This window comes from Chiloscyllium plagiosum, unplaced genomic scaffold (genome assembly GCF_037043375.1).
Source record: "Chiloscyllium plagiosum isolate Xiang-an unplaced genomic scaffold, Cpla_swu_hap1 HiC_scaffold_3, whole genome shotgun sequence".
NCBI lineage: Eukaryota > Metazoa > Chordata > Chondrichthyes > Orectolobiformes > Hemiscylliidae > Chiloscyllium > Chiloscyllium plagiosum.
In genome coordinates this window covers 140,848,583-140,872,135 of record NW_028270141.1, presented here as the reverse complement: position 1 = coordinate 140,872,135, position 23,553 = coordinate 140,848,583, and the positions used below count along the sequence as shown (strand labels likewise).

Here is a 23,553-nt window from a genome sequence, read left to right as displayed (position 1 = left end):
TAGGTGGAAAAGGAGATAGGCAGGTCGGACAAGTCTGGACAAGTCATGGGGACAGTGCTGAGTTGGAAGTTTGGAACTAGGGTGAGGTGGGGGAAGGGGAAATGAGGAAACTGTTGAAGTCCACATTGATGCCCTGGGGTTGAAGTGTTCCGAGGCGGAAGATGAGGCATTCTTCCTCCAGGCGTCTGGTGGTGAGGGAGCGGCGGTGAAGGAGGCCCAGGACCTCCGTGTCCTTGGCAGAGTGGGAGGGGGAGTTGAAATGTTGAGCCACGGGGCGGTTTGGTTGATTGGTGCGGGTGTCCCGAAGATGTTCCCTAAAGCGCTCTACTAGGAGGCCCCCAGTCTCCCCAATGTAGAGGAGACAGCATCGGGAGCAACGGATACAATATATGATATTAGTGGATGTGCAGGTAAAACTTTGATGGATGTGGAAGGCTCCTTTAGGGCCTTGGATATAGGTGAGGGAGGAGGTGTGGGCACAGGTTTTGCAGTTCCTGCGGTGGCAGGGGAAAGTGCCAGGATGGGAGGGTGGGTTGTAGGGGGGCGTGGACCTGACCAGGTAGTCACGGAGGGAACGGTCTTTGCGGAAGGCGGAAAGGGGTAGGGAGGGAAATATATTCCTGGTGGTGGGGTCTTTTTGGAGGTGGCGGAAATGTCGGCGGATGATTTGGTTTATGCGAAGGTTGGCAGGGTGGAAGGTGAGCACCAGGGGCGTTCTGTCCTTGTTACGGTTGGAGGGGTAGGGTCTGAGGGCGGAGGTGCGGGATGTAGACGAGATGCATTGGAGGGCTTCTTTAACCACGTGGGAAGGGAAATTGCCGTCTCTAAAGAAGGAGGCCATCTGGTGTGTTCTGTGGTGGAACTGGTCCTCCTGGGAGCAGACATGGGGAGGCGGAGGAATTGGGAATACGGGATGGCATTTTTGCAGGAGGTAGGGTGGGAAGAGGTGTAATCCAGGTAGCTGTGGGAGTCGGTGGGTTTGTAAAAAATGTCAGTGTCAAGTCGGTCATCATTAGTGAAGATGGAGAGGTCCAGGAAGGGGAGGGAGGTGTCAGAGATAGTCCAGGTAAATTTAAGGTCAGGGTGGAATGTGTTGGTGAAGTTGATGAATTGCTCAACCTCCTCGCGGGAGCAGGAGGTGGCGCCAATGCAGTCATCAATGTTGCGGAGGAAGAGGTGGGGAGTGGTGTCGGTGTAATTACGGAAGATCGACTGTTCTATGTAGCCAACAAAAAGACAGGCATAACTGGGGCCCATACGAGTGCCCATGGCTACCCCTTTGGTCTAGAGGAAGTGGAGGATTCGAAGGAGTAATTGTTAAGGGTGAGGACCAGTTCGGCCAAACGAATGAGAGTGGAAGGGTACTGTTGGGGACGTCTGGAGAGGAAAAAACAGAGGGCTTGGAGGCCCTGGTCATGGCGGATGGAGGTGTAGAGGGATTGGATATCCATGGTGAAGATGAGGCATTGGGGACCGGGGAAACGGAAGTTTTGGAGGAGGTGGAGGGTGTGGGGTCTCGAACGTATGTGGGGAGTTGCTGGACTAGGGGTGATAGGGCAGTGTCGAGGTAGGTAGAAATGATTTCAGTGGGGCAGGAGCATGCTGAGACATTGGGAGGTCGGCCAGGGTGGTCAGGCTTGTGGATCTTGGGAAGGAGGTAGAACCGGGCAGTGCGGGGCTCCCGGACTATGAGGTTGGAAGCTGTTGGTGGGAGATCTCCTGAGGTGATGAGGTTCTGTATGGTCTGGGAGATGATGGTTTGGTGATGGGGGGTTGGGGTCATGGTCGAGGGGGCGGTAGGAAGAGGTGTCCTCGAGTTGGCGTTTGGCTTCAGCGGTGTAGACCTCGTTGATTTTAACCCTACTGCGAATCCTCTTACAAGGATGCCTGCCTTGAAGAAGTTTTCCTCCTCTCTCTACAAGAATCTCAGGGAGTCTCTCTATGCTACTTTCTCCCCACCCCCACCCTCCTCTAGCTTATCTCTCCACGCTTCAGGCTCTCTGCCTTTATTCCTGATGAAGGGCTTTTGCCTGAAACGTCGATTTCGCTGCTCATTGGATGCTGCCTGAATTGCTGTGCTCTTCCAGCACCACTGATCCAGAATCTGGTTTTCAGCATCTGCAGTTATTGTTTTTACCCCTTCAGCGGTATAGAGGTCAGTGCGCCAGACTACCACTGTGCCCCCTTTATCCGCTGGCTTGATGGTGAGGTTGGGATTGGAGCAGAGGGATTGGAGGGCTACGTGTTGTGAGGGTGAGAGGTTGGAGTGGGGGAGGGGGGTAGAAGGCTAATAATAGTTAGAAAACGTAGAATCTCTACAGTGTGGAAGCAGGTCATTCAACCCATCAGGTCCACACCAACCCTCCGAGGAGCAATCTTTGTAACCCTGCATTTCCCACGGCTAATCCACATAACCTTGGGCATTGTGGGTAATTTAAGCATGGCCAATCCACCTAACCTACACATCCCTGGGCACTATGGGTAACCTAAGCATGGCCAATTCACCTAACATGCACATCCTTGGGCACTATGGGTAACTTAAGCATGAGCTGAAAATGTGTTGCTGGAAAAGTGCAGCAGGTCAGGCAGCATCCAAGGAGCAGGAGAATCGACGTTTCGGGCATGAGCCCTTCTTCATGCCCAAAACGTCGATTCTCCTGCTCCTCGGATGCTGCCTGACCTGCTGCGCTTTTCCAGCAACACATTTTCAGCTCTGATCTCCAGCATCTGCAGTCCTCACTTTCTCCTAGTAGCTTGAGCATGGCCAATCCACCTAACCTGTACATCCTTGGGCACTATGGGTAATTTAAGCATGGCCAATCCACCTAACCAACATGCTTTGGACTGTGGGAGGAAACCAGAGCAAACCCATGCAGACAGAGGGAGAATGCGCATACTCCTGAGGATAGAACTGAACCCAGGGCCCCAGTGCTGTGAGACTGTAACTGAGCCAGTATGTCACCCTAGATCAGGAATAAGTGGGACATTTTCAGATGTGACTAGTAGAGTGTTACAAGGATCCGAATGGCAGCTATTTACCATCATTGTTAATGTCTAAATGTCGGGAATGATATATCAAAATGTGCAGTTATTACAAGTTGGGTGGCACTGTAAGCTCTAAGGAGGATACAGAGAGACAGGAGAGGGGTACAGACAGGTGGAAGCTGGTTATAAACACAAGGAATGCAGTGATTCAACAAGGCAGTTCATTGCCTCCATCCTCTTAGAGATAACAAAAGCTGCCTTTGTCAATGATGCCCTCATCCCTTGAGTAAATTATAAAAAAAGTGTGGAGAAACACAAGTTTATTCATTTATTGGAACAATAGTGGAGGATGGAGGAGCTAGACTATGTCAGTCAGCCCCTCAATGTGCTCTGGGTCATCTTGCTGGAAGAATAAATTAAAGAATATATTTCTAACAGATGTGGAACTCTTAAATGATGTTCTGACAGATTTGTGCGTCTTCATACAAGAAACACAAGAAGTTAACATGCAGGTAGAGCAAGCAGTTAGGTAGGCAGGCTGAAGTACGTGATATTTCAAGACTTGCTACATTGTCTTGAAGCTCTATACAATGGGGTAAGAAATCAGATTTTCTTGCTGATTAATGAAAACTAATTTAAATCTATTGACTGTGCATTGATTTAATTTAATTGCAATGAAAAATGTCGACTGAACCATTTCAATCCTTCTTGTGATATGCTCTCTGTAAAAAGAGCTCAGCAATGATATGATGAGAAACTGTGGTTTGGACTCTAATTAACCAAATGCTTTGTTAGCTCAAATGGTGTAAAAATAACCAAATATTCAAAATAGTAAACTTCAGCTGAAGTGTAGCATTGTGAACCCAAACAGATATCTGTGTGGTAACACGAATAAATACCTTCGCAGGACATCAGAAGCCCAGATGGAAGGAAAAGTCAACAGAAAAGTAATTGGCACACAGTCCACCATCATTGTCCTTGATTTGGCCAATAGCTAGCATCGAAATGTTTATAACCAGATGGGGGTTAGAGTTTGGGAATCCAGGGAGCGTGAGAGTTGGGTCTAACTTGGTTAGGCAGATGGCTCAATGACACTGTGTGGTGGCTCAGTGGTTAGCACTGCTACCTCACAGCACTGGGGACCTGGGTTCAATTCCACCCTTGGGCAACTGTCTGTGTGGCGTTTGCACATTCTCTCGATGTGGGTCCCCTCTGGGTGTTCTGGTTTCCTCCCACAATGCAAAGATATACAGATAAGGTGAATTGGCGATGCTAAATTGCCCATTAATGTTCAGGGATGTGTCGGGTAGGTACATTAGTCAGGGGTAAATATAGGGCAGGGGAGTGGGTCTGGTGGGTTACTCTTTGGAGAGTTGGTGTGGACTTGTTGGGCTGAAGAGCCTATTTCCACACTGTAAGGATTTGATGACACATTTTGCATTTGGGCCACTCAAATCAGAGCTAGGCAATCATCAGGGGAAAATAGGCCCAGTGAGACTGCCTTAACATCAGAAACACCAGACTCAAGTCTCACTCCATAGGACTTCATTCATTATGTGACCAAACAGGTTGAGCATCAACCTGCAAATCTTTCCAACAAATGGCAATGGGAGATGATAAGGGGGGAGAGACTTCTGGTCAGTCAATTGAAAGAAAGAAAATGACAGCCTCTCCCTTCATTATGTATAGCTATGGACTACAACCAGTGTATAAAGCTATATGCTGTCACAGCTACTGACTCTGGGGGTGGGGAGTAACTGTGGGCTCAGTTGGCCGTAGGGTTCACACAAGGTGGCTTCAAGATCTGCATCCATAGATCATAATACATGAGAGGAGGAGGAGGTCATTCAGCCCATTGAGTCTGTTCTGCCATTCAGTGAGATTATGGTTAATCTGAAAATTCTCAACTCCACCTTCCTACCTCATTCCCTTGACACCTTTACTGATTAAAATGTTGACTATCTCAGCCGTGAATATACTTAACGACCCAGCCTCAATAGCCCTCTGCAGTAAAGACTTCCACAGATTCAGTACTATTTGAGAAAATAAATTCCTCCTCATCTCTGTCTTAAATGGTGACTCCTTACTCTGGGATTGTCCCTGTTCCCAGATACTCCCACAAGGGGAAACATTTCTGCATTGACCTTGTCCACTTCCCTAAGAACCTTCTATGTTTCAATATGGTTGCTTCTCATTCTTCTGAACTCTATTGAGTACTGGCCCAACTTACTCAGCCTCAACCACTCCTCATAAGAAAATCTTTCCGTAATAGGATTAACCCAATCTCTGAACTACCTCCAATGCCAGCCTACCTTTCTTTAAATATTGGGACCAAAACTATTCACTGTATTCTAAGTTTGGCCAGGCTGGTGTCTTGTACAGGTTCATTTTTGCATAGTTTCAGTCTTATATAGACTTCTTTATTTTCATACTTCAACCTTTTCGAAATAAAAGCATCCAAAGATGGTCAGGTGGATTGGCCAGACTAAATTGCCCACACTGAAATTACCCAAAGCGTTAGGTGCATAGGTCAGAGGGAAATGGGTCTGGGTGGGTTACTCTTTGGAGGGTCGGTGTACACTTGTCGGGCCAAACGGCCTGTTTCCACGCTGTAGGGAATCTAACCTAACTTAATCTAATCTAATTTGTTTGTTCTATAATCCACTGAACTTGGATGCTAAACATTTTTCAATTAGAAAATGGCTGCCTGAGTGATGTTTTAAATAGCCAGATGATCTTCAGGAAGGTCAAGGGACTATCAAAGGGGCCGAGGCCACCAAGAAGCAACCCCACAATTCTGCAAGACCCGTCCAGTGCCATTTGGCTTACGTGGAAATGTAGAGTCAGAAATCAGGAGGCTGGAAAGTGAAGGAATCAAAACCAGTCCAGTTTGCAGAATGGGCTGCACTAGTCCCATTGACTCTGAAACCCGGGTTGGTTCACCTTGGTGGGGATTTTAAACAAATGGTAAACCACTTATCACAGTTGGATAAATATGTAATGCCTTGAATAGAGGATTTGTACACAAATCTGATAGGAGGGCTGCCCTTCACAAAGCTGGACATGAGCCATGTATACCTGGAATTGCTATTAGATTAGAATTCCCAGAAGACGCTACAATTGATACCCATAAGAGTTTGTACCAATATGCAAGACCACCATTTGGGGCATCAACAGCCTGTGATATTCTTCAGCGGACAATAGAGAATATTTTGAACGATTTACTCTGGGTCGCCATTGTCTGGATGACAAGCTAATAACAGGGAAGACCAACAAAGAGCACTTAGAGAAGTTGGACATGGTCCATAAATGTTTCTCCAAGGCAAGTGTAGGCCTTAGGAGGGAAAAAAGTGTGTTCCAGGCACACCAAGTCATCTACTTGGGCTACAGAGTAAACAAGACCAGGTTACATCTGTTGGAAGATAAAGTGAGGGCAAACAATGGTGCTCCGGCTCCGAAGTCCTAGGGGTGGCACGGCTGTCTCACATGCCACGGACCTGGGTTCGATTCCAGCCTCGGGCAACTGTCCGTGTGGAGTTTGCACATCCTCCCTGTGTCTGCGTGGGTTTTATCCGGGTGGCTCCGATTTCCTCCCACATTCCAAAGATGCGCAGGTTAGCTAGATTGGCCATGCTAAATTGCCCATAGTGTCCAGGGCTGCACAGGTTAGGTGCATTAGTGATGGGAAATATAGGGTAGGGGGATGGGTCGGGGTGGGATGTTCTTTGGAGGGTCCGTATGGACTCGTTGGGCCAAATGCCCTGTTTCCACACTATAGGGACTCTATAGAAAATGTCTATACCAGAGCTTAGGCCATTCTTTGAGCTGGTGAATTGTTACAAAAGGTTCATACATATCCTGGCATCTGACACCTGGTATTGAGAAAGAGTCAGCCTTGGAAATAGTCTCATAGCCTTAGAGAAGTGAAGAAGCACTGTCATCATCTAGGGTGTTGGCACACTCTGACCCAAGCGAGCTGTAGTGCTGACAAGCTGTGCCTCCCAGTAAGGTGTCAGGGTTGTGTTGGCTCACTGGTTGCCCAATGGAGAGGAATGCCCAATAGCATATGCTTCCTGGACTTTGGCTAGATGCAGAGTATAAATATTCAAGGTCAGGTCCCGTGATGTACGAAGTTCGGAGTGGGTGAGGTGGTCCTGAATAAGCATGTGGACCATATGAAAGCTGCTACCTCGCAAATAGGGCAGGAGCAAAACATACCCGGCCCCTCAGAACAGCCTGAAAGACTGTTGGAACCTGTGCGTTTGTCCTCTCCGCCTAGCATTGAAGAAACCTCAGAATCTGAGACGGATACAGCGCATGTTGCAGAAGAGGATGAATCTCTTCTGAGATGCTTTGGACACAGGAGGCAGGCTGGCAGATATAAACAGGAGTGTCAGAGGTTCGGTTGACTCTGAGAGCTGGCTGTGGGGGGAGGTGCTGGGTCAGTGCCATGGACCCTCCATGTGTAACTAGAGGCCAACTTGGTGACAGGATACTGGCCTCTGTGGAGTTGTTTCAGACCTAATTCCTGATTTGGGAGTCTCAGGATACAGGACTGAGATGAGTGAAGAAATTTTTCTTTAAAAGGTAGTGAAGCTGTGGAACTCTGGACCGCAGAAGGTTCTGGAGGCCAAATCACTAAAGATATTTAATGAAGAGATTGATGAATTTTTAGATTTGAAATGTAGTAAGGCATATGGAGAGAAAACAGGAATATGGCTTTGAGGTAGAGGATCGGCTGTGATCATTTTGAACGGCAGAGCAAGCTTGAAGGGCCAACTGGCCTACTCCTGTTCTCTATGACTCATTAACCAACAATCTGACATAGTTACACTCCCCAACTCATTACTTAGAATGTCCCTGAGACAATCGTTCCTAACCCTGAGCATCTCCCATCAGCAGGATGGGACTCATCAGAGGGGCTGGCACAGTGATACACTATCAGGAGGGAGTAACCATGTCTCTGGATCCTGTGAAATCTCATGCCATGAGGTCAAACATAGGAATGGGAACTTCCTGCTGATTATCACCCGCAACCCGTTGGCTGATGAACTAGTACTGCACCATGTTGAATGCCATAGAAGCAACTCTAAGGGGCACAAGGACAGTCTTCAGCCAATGTGATTATATCAAGAAACAACTGAAGGCACTGGATACTGCAAAGACTGTGGGCATCCCGGTAGTGGCACGGAACAGTTGTGCTCCAGCGTTAGCTGTGCCCCTAGCCAAGCTGTTCTAGTACAGCTACAACACTGGCATTTACCTGGCATAGAGTAAAACTGTCCTGGTATACCATGTCCACCAAAAAGCAGGACCAATCCAAACCAGCCAATTACTGCCCCAAGTATACTCTGATCCCTACACAGTGATGGAAGGGGTGGTCCACACTGCTATCAAGTGGCAGTTAACCCGCTGACTCATCGTCACGTGGCTCCCACTGCAATTACAGCCTTGACAGAAACATGGACAAAAGGGCTGACCGGGGTGAGGGTGAGTGACAGTGACATCAAAGCAACATTTGATCAGGTGCGGCATCGAAGAGCTCAGGCAAAACTGGGGGCCAGGGTATCGGGGGAGAGCTGGTCAGTCATACCTGACACAGAGGAAGATGCTAGTAGCTGTCAGATCTCCAGGACACCTCTGCAGGAATTCCTCAGGGTACTGTCCTAGGCCCAACTATCTTCAGCTGCTTCATTAATGATCCTCCCTCCATCATAAAGTCAGAAATGGAAGTACTTGCTGCTGCAATATTAAGTATTCAAATCCTCAGATTCTGGAGCACTCCAGGCCTGTACTGGAGCACTCCAGGCCTGTACTGGAGCACTCCGGGCCCACACTGGAGCACTCCGGGCTTGTACTGGAGCACTCCGGGCTTGTACTGGAGCACTCTGGGCCCGTACTGGAGCACTCTGGGCCCACACTGGAGCACTCCGGGCTTGTACTAGAGCACTCTGGGCCTGTACTGGAGCACTCCGGGCCTGTACTGGACCACTCCGGGCCCGTACTGGAGCACTCCGGGCCCGTACTGGACCACTCCGGGCTTGTACTGGAGCACTCCGGGCCCACACTGGAGCACTCCGGGCCTGTACTGGAGCACTCCGGGCCCGTACTGGAGCACTCCGGCTTGTACTGGAGCACTCTGGGCCTGTACTGGAGCACTCCAGGCCCACACTGGAGCACTCTGGGCTTGTACAGGAGCACTCCGGGCTTGTAGTGGAGCACTCCGGGTTTGTACTGGAGCACTCCGGGCCCACACTGGAGCACTCTGGGCCTGTACTGGAGCACTCCGGGCTTGTACTGGAGCACTCCGGGCTTGTACTGGAGCACTCTGGGCCCGTACTGGAGCACTCCGGGCCCACACTGGAGCACTCCGGGCCCACACTGGAGCACTCCGGGCCTGTACTGGAGCACTCCGGGCTTGTACTGGAGCACTCCGGGCTTGTACTGGAGCACTCTGGGCCCGTACTGGAGCACTCCGGGCCCACACTGGAGCACTCCGGGCTTGTACTGGAGCACTCCGGGCCCACACTGGAGCACTCCGGGCCTGTACTGGAGCACTCCGGGCCCGTACTGGAGCACTCCGGCTTGTACTGGAGCACTCTGGGCCTGTACTGGAGCACTCCGGGCTTGTACTGGAGCACTCTGGGCCCATACTGGAGCACTCCGGGCCCACACTGGAGCACTCCGGGCCTGTACTGGAGCACTCCGAGCTTGTACTGGAGCACTCCGGGCCTGTACTGGAGCACTCTGGGCCCATACTGGAGCACTCCGGGCCTGTACTGGAGCACTCCGGGCCTGTACTGGAGCACTCCGGGCCTGTACTGGAGCACTCCGGGCCTGTACTGGAGCAGAAAAAATGGGTTTGGTAAATAGGCCGTAACATTCATCCAACTTGTGCTAGAAAACGAGAATTTCCAAACAAAAAGAGAATCTAACCAAGTAAGAAACTCGGAAATCTGCTGTGATCAACTCACTGCCTGGCCTCCTGCAGCCTGTCCTCCATCTACAAGACACAGGTCAAGGAGTGCAATGGATTATTCTATCCGAATGCAGTTCCAACAATATTTAAGAAGGTTGACATCATCTAGGTCATTTGGTGAAAGCTAATCTTTCAACTTACATATTTACTCCTTCCAACACTGACACACAGGAATTAAAAACCGGAAGAACTGCGGACACTGTAAATAGGAAACAAAAACAGAAGTTACTGGAAAAACTCAGCAGGTCTGGCAGCATCTGTGAAGAGAAATTGGAGTTAATGTTTTGGGTCCGGTGACCCTTCCTCAGAACCGGACCTGAAATGTTAACTCTGATTTCTCTCCACACATGCTGATGGACCTGCTGAGGTTTTTGTCACTGACACACAGGAGCTGAGTGAGCTTGGTGGATCTCAAATGGAGCATCATTGAATGGTTATTGCTGTATGTGTTACGCTTGACACTGTTATCGATTCCCTCACTAGCTGCTAGATCCATCGGTAATTTTAAAGCTGTCACTGAACACCACAATGACCTGAAGCTCCGGTTGTGGTAGAGCCCCACCTCTGTTGGTTCCACCATCAGACAAAGAAATCGAATATAAGGAAGTGTCGATAAGCTGAACTGCTGGTCTCCTAGGTTAGCCAAGCCATGCAGGCTTGTTCTGTGACTGGGCTAACAGTCAGAGTGGAACCAGGTCACAATAGAGAGTGGAAGTCTAAAAAGCCGTGTTGCTTTGGGAATGGCAATACATTTTCCAGATATTGTGAGGATAACAGAGCCACCTGGAAACCCAGGCATGGATCAGCAAAGTGGATAAAATGTATCAAAGGAAGGAAAGGAAGATTCTGGCTTTGATGGTCCTGAATTGTTTAATGAATGCTCCGCACCACCCCCACTTCTCTAGTTGAAACTGCGAAAGCCTGAGAGTTTTGAGTTTCGGTTTTGAATTCCTCTAACTGCAGAACAAAAACAAGGAAAACATGTTTGACTGCATTGATGACATTAGATTAGATTACTTACAGTGTGGAAACAGGCCCTTCGGCCCAACAAGTCCACACCAACCTGCCAAAGCACAACCCACCCATACCCCTACATTTACCCCTTACCTAACACTACGGACAATTTAGCATGGCCAATTCACCTGACCTGCACATCGTTGGACTGTGGGAGGAAACCGGAGCACCGGAGGAAACCCACGCAGACACGGGGAGAACGTGCAAACTCCACACAATCAGTCGCCTGAGGCAGGAATTGAACCCAGGTCTCATGGCGCTGTGAGGCAGCAGTGCTAACCACTGTGCCACCGTGCCGCCCACATATCGAAAAACATCTTACTAAGCTGCAAAAGGTCAGAGTTTTTCCAGAGCTAACTCCCAATGTTCCTCAGTGTACTTCTCTGTTCAAAGTCAGGGCATGGAAAGGTGTGAACAAACTGAAAAATAAAGACTTTTTTTAAACGTAATCAATCACTGTGTTTACATCTTTTTGACACAGAGCACAGTTTTAGGTCAATCAGGTTACACGGGCTTCCTTCAATATCTTCAGGCCCTACTTAGCACAAAGTGGCGGTGGGGGGGGGGGCTCCGGGGAGTCCTTGCAATTTGTCTTTTCACAATTTCAGGATTTGGGGTTAAGGGTACAGAACAACCCCATGGTCTCTGCATATGAAAGATCACACTAAGTGGCCTAAGCCTGTTCATGAAAATCATTTATCTTCATGTAGACATTGGGCTAGCAACTGTGGAATCACAGACTATGTAAACTCAGTGGCATGGTGGCTCAGTGGTTAGCACTGCTGTCTTACAGGGTCAGGGACCTGGGTTTGACTCCACTTTCGGGCGACTGTTGATGGGGAGTTTGCATATTTTCCCACAGTCCTAATATATGCAGGTTAGGTGGATTGGCCATGGGAAATGAGTTGGTGTGGACTTGGGTTGGTGTGGACTTGACGGGCTGAATGGTCTGCTCCCACACTGTAGAGTTTCTATGATTCAGCCTGGCCTTGCCCAGCCAAGAGCAGGCCATTAATGTGTATTCTGTCCTAATCTGATATACACATACTTTCCAGCAAGGGAGATCTGACAGAATAAGATTAGATCAATTGGCTCATCAAGCTTTCTTCAATAAGATTGTGACTGATCTGATTGAAGTCTTAACTTTTCTTAACCATTTCTCATATTCCCTCAACTCCCTTGTCGATCAATAACTCAGCCTCTATATATTCAATGAACCAATTCATTTTTGTTGCACAGATTAGAGCTTCATTCAAATGCTTCTGCGATTGCGAAGTGCATATGAATTCTTTGAGTATGAAAACAAAAACTGGAATAAGATTTATTTATTCAGAAGTCTTAATTAATTGTCCATTTCCATCTATAACTGACCATTTTGTCACCTATGTTTGAATTACCTGTTATGCACCAACCTTTCCATCTTCATGCATGTGTGAACTGGACTTGCTGTATTTTCAAAACCCCGACCATCGAACCTATTTGCCTCACTATATTTTTGCTGCAACCATTTTGAACAATTGTACACTCATTTCAATGACCTAGCTCCCAATAAAACTCTTATACCCCCTCACTCTGGCTATTCCCCTTAGCATGGCCATAACTTTACACTCTTAGTGGGTGCAAGGACTGAATTTTACATTCAGTTTGAATGAGAGAGGAGTACATCCAGGACTATTTTTTGAACTTAAATAAAGGAAAAGTCTGAGGGCATGAAAGCTGACCTGGACAAAATGAACCAGCAACTAGGTTAAAGGATAGGTATTAGAGATGCAGTGGTTGATATTTAAGGGAACATCTCAGCATATGCAGAATACACACATTTCAACAAGCCAGAAAAATTCCAACTGATCATCTCTGGTTGACTAAAAAGATTAAAGCTTGTATCAAACTTAAAGAAAAGGTATATACAAAGACAATAGTGTTGATGCTGGTAGTTAATCTTGAGATTCTTAGCTTTGCAAGTTAGGGTCAGCATTAGGGTTAGGAAATTCTTTTGTTCTGATTTCTTTTCAGAATATTGGCGGTATGTAAAAAACTGGAAACAATGGCCAAAAAATTAATAAAGAGGAGAAATTAGAGTATGGCAGAAAGCTAGCCAGAAGTATGAAAACAGGGGTGGCACAGTGGTCAGCACTGCTGCCTCACAGCACCAGGGACCTGGGTCCAATTCCACCCTCAAGCAACTGTGTGGAATTTGCATTTTGTTTGTGTGTCTGAAAAGATTTCTATTCACAGGTCAAAAATGTGCAGGTTAAGTGGATTGGCTGTGCTAAATTGCCTGTAGTGGCTAGGGGTGTGCAGGCTGGATGGATTAGCCATGGGAAATACAGGGATGGGATAGGTCTGGGTGGGATGCTCTTTGGAGGGTTGGTGTGGATTTGATGGGTTGAATGGCCTGCTTCCATTCCATGGTGAGGATATGATTTGGAGATGTCGGTGTTGGACTGGGGTGTACAAAGTTAAAAATCATTCAACACCAGGTTATAGTCCAACAGGTTTAATTGGAAGCACACTAGCTTTCGGAGCGACGCTCCTTCATCAGGTGATAGTGAGGATAGTAAGAGTTTATATACATATAGAAAAGTTAACAAAATGAGCATTGGTCCAAAAAAGTGTAAGCTTGGAGGACTTATAATAGAAAATATACAGTAGAGTTATGAAGCATCCATCTGCACTATAGAGGGACACACATAACACGCCAGAAGCAGCAATGAATCAAGAAACAGAGGGAGGGAGGAGTTCAGGAAAAGTACAATTACCAGGGAAGTAGTACTGAGTAAATAGTTGAAGATGTGGATTGCTAAGTACCTGGGTCCTGACAGACTTCATCCTTGGGTTTGAAAACAAGTGCCAAGTGAGGTATCTGATGTATTAATTTTTCAAAACTCCCGAGATTTGGGGAGGGTGGGGGGTCCATTAGATTGGAAGACAGTAAATGTCTTTTAAAAGGGAAACAGAAACCAGGAAACTACAGGCCTGTGGGCTTAACAACTGTCATATAGAAGCTAGAGAACATGGTGAAATAAATAGCGACATCTAGAAAAATGCCCACATTACAGAGGAGGTGGTGTTGGACATCTTAAAACACTGTGGGTAATTTAGCATGGCTAATCCACCTAACCTACAGATCCCTGGACACTACGGGTCATTTAGCATGGCTAATCCACCTAACCTACACATCTTTGGATTATGGGAGAAAACTGGAGCACATGGAGGAAAACCACGCAGACACAGGGAAATCCAAAAAAAGTCATGCTCCAAACCTTTTATTATGTTGAAGTCACTTTGCTGAATGATCCGACAGGCTGACCCAACAGGCTACTGACAAAATTGACTCAATGTGTCATCCTATAGTACCTTCACATCCCCCCGTCCCACCTCACCCCACCCACAGTCCCAGGCATGACACCCCCAGGAGAGGCAAAGGCAAGCTGCTGGCACAGCAGGATGGTGCAAAACCAGGGGGAAAGAAAAGGGCAGCTTTCTCTGACAGGTGGGGCACATCCTCTGTCTCTCCATCCACCCCCCAACTACTCCTCTTGGGTGTGAGAGGAGATCCCATTGGGCCGACCCTGTTGACAACACTGAAGCATTGCTGTCTCCCACAAACCAAAGCATTGTTCTAGCCCTGTCCCTGGACTCAGAGACCTCTCCAATCCCCAAGGACCTCCCCCTGACCCTGGACTCAGAGACACCCCCTTGTCCTTGGACTCAGAGACCTACCCCTGGCCCTGGACTCAGAGACCTCCCCTGGCCCCATCCCCAAGGACCTCCCCCTGTCCATGGACTCAGAGACCTCCCCTGGCCCCATCCCCAAGGACCTCCCCCTGTCCTTGGACAGAGACCTCCCCTGGCCCCATCCCCAAGGACCTCCCCCTGTCCATGGACTCAGAGACCTCCCCTGGCCCCATCCCCAAGGACCTCCCCTGGCCCCATCCCCAAGGACCTCCCCCTGTCCCTGGACTCAGAGACCTACCTCTGGCCCTGGACTCAGAGACCTCCCCTGGCCCCATCCCCAAGGACCTCCCCCTGTCCTTGGACTCAGAGACCTCCCCAAAGACCTCCCCCAGGGCCTGTCTCCAGGGACCTCCCCCTGTCCCTGGACTCAGGGAGCTTCCTAGAGACCTCCCCCTGGTCCTGTCCCCAGGAGAATGCTAGCCCTTGCTGAGCCAGTGTGGAGAGACAGTGGGCTGAGGAAAGTTAAAGAAACTCCAGGGAAAACGCCATTTGATTGGCACCAGCGCGGGATCCACAGAGTGAATCTTTAAAAACCCCGAAGCCGGATTTGGTGGGAGTCAGAATGCCACCAGCCCCTTAGTCACTGCGTTATCCCCGAAATGAGCCCAGTCCCTGGTGTTTCGGATCAGTTTCACCCTTTCTAGCTGAAGGTATGGGCTGACGTTGGGTGGGCCTATTGGGACAATACAAACTCACAGAGGATGGTAGTGTGACCACCCAACTGCAGGGAGGAGGGGAGACAGCCCCCTTCAGCCAGTGATCCAGGAACTCAGGGTCCAGTCGAGTCCTACCTTGCATTACCGAGTAGCGCGTTAAGGCAGCGTTGGTCCGGTCTGTGTTGACAAAAGCAGGAAGGAGGAATATCCCGAGGCAATCCAGGAAGGTGCCTCAGCCTGTCCTATGCAAATCTGCTGCTCACAAAATCCCCAGCGAGCAAAGCTCACCCATACCGAGAAGTACGGCAGCTGAAATCCCACTATAATGTACCTTGCGTTTCCTCATTCTGGGCTGAACAGGGAACACTGACTACTGCTGTGGACAGGTCAGAAACACTTCAATACACTGACTGCCACAACTGGCAAACTTACTGAGAGCAACTGAGAATTGGCATGGAACCTGTGAACCAAAATACGATCCTTCACACACACTCACTCACACACACACACACACCCACTCACACACACACTCACTCCCACACACACACACACAATCACACACACACACCCACTCACACACACACACACACACACAAACACTCACTCACACACTCACCCACACACACTCACACTCTCTGACACACACACACCCACTCACACACACACACCAACTCACACACACACACACACTCTCACACTCACGCACACACACACACACTCACTCACACACGCCCACACACACTCAAACACACACTCACCCATTCACACACACACTCACTCACACACACACCCACTCACACACACACACACACTCACACACACGCACACACACTCACACTCACTCACACACACTCACTCACACACACTCACCCACACACACTCACACTCACTCACACACACTCACTCACACACACTCACCCACACACACTCACACTCTCTGACACACACACACTCACACAAACACACACACACTCACACACTCACTCACACACACACACTCTCACATACACACCCTCACACACACACACTCACTCACACACACACTCACTCACATACACACACACTCACACACACGCACACACACTCACACTCACTCACACACACTCACTCACACACACCCACACACACTCACACTCTGACACACACACACTCACACAAACACACACACACTCACACACTCACTCACACACACACACACACACACTCTCACATACACACCCTCACACACACACACTCACTCACACACACACTCACTCACATACACACACTCACTCACCCACACACACACTCACTCACCCACACATTCACACACACACACTCACTCACACACACTCACTCACACATACACACACTCACACACACTCACTCACACACACACACTCACACACTCACTCACACACTCACACACACACACACTGACACACACACTCACTCACATACACACACACACTCACTCACACACACATTCTCACACACACACACTCACTCACACACACTCACCCACACACACACACTTACTCACACACACACACACACTCATTCACACACAGTCTCTCACACGCACTCACTCATACACACACTCACACACACACACTCACACACACAAACACACACACACTCACTCACACACACAAACACTCACACATACTCTCGCACACATTCACAACACACTCACACACACACACACAGTCTCACACACACTTACACACTCACTCACACACACACTCACACACACTCACCCATTCACACACACACTCACTCACACACACACTCACTCATAAATTCACACACACACACTCACACTCACTCACACACACACACTCACACACACACTCACACACACACTCATACACATTCACACACTCACACTCACACACACTCTCTCACACACACACTCACTCACACACACACACACACTCACCCACTCACACACACTTCCACTCACACACACTCATACATGCACTCACACACACTCACTCACACACACACACTCACTCACACCCACAGTCACACACACACTCACTCACACACCCACTCACCCACTCATACACTCACCCACACACACACACTCACACACACACTCTCATTCACACACTCACTCACACACACACTCACATCACAACCACTCACACTCACTCACACACACACTCAATCTCACACACACACTCTCACACTCACTCACACACTCACTCACACACTCACCACCACTCACACAAACACACACACTCACTCACACACTCAATCTCACACACAACCACCCACACACACTCACACACTCATTCACACACTCATTCACACACACTCACTCACACTCTCTCATACACTCACTCACACACTGACTCACACACTCACTCACACACTTACACACACTCACAACCACTCACACACTCACAACCACACATACTCACTCACACACTCACAACCACTCACACACACTCACACACTCATTCACACACTCAATCTCACACACACTCACAACCACTCACTCACACACTCAATCTCTCACACACAACCACTCACACTCACTCACACACTCACTCACACTCAATCTCACACACACACTCAATCTCACACATGCTCATTCACACACACATTCAATCTCACACACAACCACTCATACACTGAATCACACACTCACTCATACACTCACTCACACACTCAATCTCAGACACACACACTCACACACACTCAATTTCACTCACACACTTACACTCACACACACTCAATCTCACATACACAACCACTCATACACTCAGTCACACACCTCAATCTCACACACTCAATCACACTCACACACTCACACACTCACTCACACACTCGATCTCACACACAACCACTCATACACTCATTCACTCAATCTCACACACACAACCACTCACACACTCACTCACACGCGTCCACTCATAAACGCACCCACAAACGCACGCACACACTCAAACATGCACTCACTTATACACTTATAAATGCACATTCACACTCACACCCACTCACGCTCAGTCTCACACGCACACACTCATAAACACATACATCAACTCACACACTCAATTACACAGACCCACCCACTCACACACACTCAATCACACACACACCTACTCACTCATACACACAATCACACATCCCCATTCACACACTTAATCACACACACCCACTCACACACTCACTCACCCAATCATAAACATGCCCACACACACACACACACACTTCCACCCGCCTACTCACTCAAACACCCAAACATAAACACGCCCACTCACACACACTTCCACCCGCCTACTCACTCATACACACAGACATAAACACGCCCACTCATACACACTCACACACACTTCCACCCGCCTACTCACTCATACACACAGACATAAACACGCCCACTCATACACACACACACACTTCCACCCGCCTACTCACTCATACACCCAAACATAAACACGCCCACACACACACACTTCCACCCGCCTACTCACTCATACACACAGACATAAACGCGCCCACTCACACACACACACACTTCCACCCGCCTACTTACTCATACACCCAAACATAAACACGCCCACTCACACACACACACACTTCCACCCGCCTACTTACTCATACACCCAAACATAAACACGCCCACTCACACACACTCACACACACTTCCACCCGCCTACTCACTCATACACACAGACATAAACACGCCCACACACACACACTTCCACCCGCCTACTTACTCATACACACAGACATAAACACGCCCATTCACACACACACACTTCCACCCGCCTACTCACTCATACACACAGACATAAACACGCCCACTCACACACACTCACACACACTTCCACCCGCCTACTTACTCATACACCCAAACATAAACACGCCCACTCTCACACACTTCCACCCGCCTACTCACTCATACACACAGACATAAACACGCCCATTCACACACACACACTTTCACCCGCCTACTCACTCATACACACAGACATAAACACGCCCACTCACACACACACACACTTCCACCCGCCTACTCACTCATACACACAGACATAAACACGCCCACTCACACACACACACACTTCCACCTGCCTACTCACTCATACACACAGACATAAACACGCCCACTCACACACACACACTTCCACCCGCCTACTCACTCATACACACAGACATAAACACGCCCACTCACACACACACACACTTCCACCCGCCTACTTACTCATACACCCAAACATAAACACGCCCACTCACACACACACACACTTCCACCTGCCTACTCACTCATACACACAGACATAAACACGCCCACTCACACACACACACACTTCCACCTGCCTACTCACTCATACACACAGACATAAACACGCCCACTCACACACACACACACACTTCCACCCGCCTACTTACTCATACACCCAAACATAAACACGCCCACTCACACACACTCACACACACTTCCACCCGCCTACTCACTCGTACACCCAAACATAAACACACCCACTCACACACACACTCACCCACTCACACACACACTCACACGCACACACACACACACTCATTCACACACTCATTCACACACACACTCACATACACAACCACTCACACACTCACTCACACACTCACTCACACACTCAATCTCACACACACTCTCACACTCACTCACACACTCACTCACACTCACCACCACTCACACACACACTTACTCACACACTCAATCTCACACACACAACCACTCACACACACTCACACACTCACTCACACACTCATTCACACACACACACTCACACACTCTCTCATACACTCACTCACACACACTCACACACTCACTCACACACTCATTCACACACACACACTCACACACTCTCTCATACACTCACTCACACACTGACTCTCACAACCACTCACACACTCACAACTACACACACTCACTCACACACTCACTCACACACTCACTCACACACACTCAATCTCACACACACTCACACACACTCAATCTCACACACACTCACACACACTCACTCACACACTACCACTCACACACACACACTCACTCACACTCAGTCTCGCACACACACTCAATCTCACACACACACACTCACTCACACACTCAATCTCACTCACACACTTACTCACACTCACACACACTCAATCTCACTCACACTTACTCACACTCTCACACACACTCAATCTCACACACTCAATTACACTCACACACTCAATCACACTCTTGATCTCGCACACAACCACTCATACACACACTCACATACTCAATCTCACACACACAACCACTCATACACTCACTCACATACTCAATCTCACACACACAACCACTCACTCACGAGCGTCCACTCATAAATGCACCCACAAACGCGCGCACACACTCAATCACGCACTCACTTATACACTTATATATACACATTCACACACCCCCCCACTCACGCTCAATCTCACACGCACACACTCATAAACACATACATCAACTCACACACTCAATTACACAGACCCACCCACTCACACACACTCAATCACACACACACACCTACTCATTCACATATACACAAACACACATCCCCATTCACACACTCAATCACACACACCTACTCACACTCACCCACCCAATCATAAACATGCCCACTCACACACACTTCCACCCGCCTACTCACTCATACAACCAAACATAAACACGCCCACTCTCACACACACACACACACACTTCCACCCGCCTCCTCACTCATACACCCAAACATAAACACGCCCACTCACACACACACACACACACACACACTTCCACCCGCCTACTCACTCATACACCCAAACATAAACACGCCCACTCTCACACACACACACACACACTTCCACCCGCCTCCTCACTCATACACCCAAACATAAACACGCCCACTCTCACACACACACACACACTTCCACCCGCCTCCTCACTCATACACCCAAACATAAACACGTCCATTCACACACACACACACACTTCCACCCGTCTACTCACTCACACACCCAATCATAAACATGCCCACTCACACACTCACGCACACTTCCACCCGCTTACTCACTCATACACCCAAACATAAACACACACACACACACACACACACACACACACACACACACACACACTTCCACCCGCCTACTCACCGTGGCACAGTGGTTAGCACTGCTGCCTCACAGCGCAGAGACCCGGGTTCAATTCCCGCCTCAGGCGACTGACTGTGTGGAGTTTGCACGTTCTCCCCATGTCTGCGTGGGTTTCCTCCGGGTGCTCCGGTTTCTTCCCACAGTCCAAAGATGTGCAGGTCAGGTGAATTGCCCTTGCTAAATTGCCCGTAGTGTTAGGTAAGGGGTAAAGGTATGGGTGGGTTGCACTTCGGCGGGTTGGTGTGGACTTGTTGGGCCAAAGGGCCTGTTTCCACACTGTAATGTAATCATACACCCAATCATAAACATGCCCACTCATACACACACACACACACTTCCACCCGCCTACTCACTCATACACCCAAACATAAACACGCCCATTCACACACACACACTTCCACCCACCTACTCACTCATACACACAGACATAAACACGCCCACTCATACACACACACACACACTTCCACCCACCTACTCACTCATACACACAGACATAAACACGCCCACACACACACACTTCCACCCACCTACTCACTCATACACCCAAACATAAACACGCCCATTCACACACACACACTTCCACCCACCTACTCACTCATACACCCAAACATAAACACGCCCACACACACACACACACTTCCACCCACCTACTCACTCATACACCCAAACATAAACACGCCCATTCACACACACACACTTCCACCCACCTACTCACTCATACACCCAAACATAAACACGCCCACACACACACACTTCCACCCACCTACTCACTCATACACCCAAACATAAACACGCCCATTCACACACACACACTTCCACCCACCTACTCACTCATACACCCAAACATAAACACGCCCACACACACACACACACTTCCACCCACCTACTCACTCATACACCCAAACATAAACACGCCCATTCACACACACACACTTCCACCCGCCTACTCACTCATACACCCAAACATAAACACGCCCATTCACACACACACACTTCCACCCGCCTACTCACTCATACACACAGACATAAACACGCCCATTCACACACACACACACACACACACTTCCACCCGCCTACTCACTCATACACCCAAACATAAACACGCCCACACACACACACTTCCACCCACCTACTCACTCATACACCCAAACATAAACACGCCCATTCACACACACACACTTCCACCCACCTACTCACTCATACACTCAGTAACTCATATATGTGCACAGACACACACAAACGTTTTCATATACACAGACGCACACTCATATTCTCACTCTCTCATACACACACTCATTCATTCATTCCCACACACACAAACACTCAACTCATTAGCACACTCATTCATGCACACACTCATTCATAAACACACTCACTCATGCACACACACACACATATACGCACCCAGTCATACTCACACACATAAATGCACCCAGTCATACACACAGACTCTAACACATCACTCATGTCCAAATTACTCAGTGTCAATTATGCACTCTCTATAGAAACATAGAATATCAGAGCAGGAATATGGCCATTCAGCCCTTCATGCCTGCTGCACTGTCCAATATGATCATAATTGAACATCTTGTTCAGTCCCTTGTTCCCGTTTTCTTCCCATACTGTTTGGTCTCTTCAGCCCTAACAGCTGTATCTAACTCCTTCTTGAAAATACTCAATGTTTTGCCCTCAACTGCTTTCTGTAACACGGAATTCCAATTCCAATTCCACAGGCTCTCTCTGGGTGAAGAAATTTCAATTCTAAATGGCCCAGTGTGTATCTTTAGACTGTGACCCCTGGTTCTGGACTCCCTAGTCGTTGGGAACATCTTTCCTGTATCTACCCTGTCTAATCCTGTTAGAATTTTATAGGTTTCTATGAGATCTGCATCTTCTAAACTCAAGGGAATGTAATCCTAACTGATCCAATGTCTCTTCATTCATCAGTCCTACCATCTCAGGAATCAGTCGGGTAAACCTTTGTTGCACATCCTCCATAGCCAGACCATCCTTCCTCAGATAAGGAGATCAAAACTGCACACAATACTCCAGGTGTGG

The 23,553-nt window shown here is 48.5% G+C and overlaps 1 protein-coding gene across 2 annotated transcripts in view; it reads right to left on the bottom strand.

Moving 5' to 3' along the window:
* Window positions 1–15,604, bottom strand: part of traf3ip2a (TRAF3 interacting protein 2a) — an 82,169-nt gene extending 66,565 nt beyond the window's left edge. The window contains exon 1 of one of the 2 annotated variants that reach the window (XM_043675383.2): window positions 15,508–15,604. In XM_043675383.2, the coding sequence (XP_043531318.2) occupies window positions 15,508–15,514 (7 nt within the window). In that variant the 5' untranslated portion in view covers window positions 15,515–15,604. The remainder of the gene's footprint in view (window positions 1–15,507) is intronic. The other variant, XM_087983915.1, reaches the window with a different exon arrangement.
* Window positions 15,605–23,553: the final 7,949 nt, after the last annotated feature.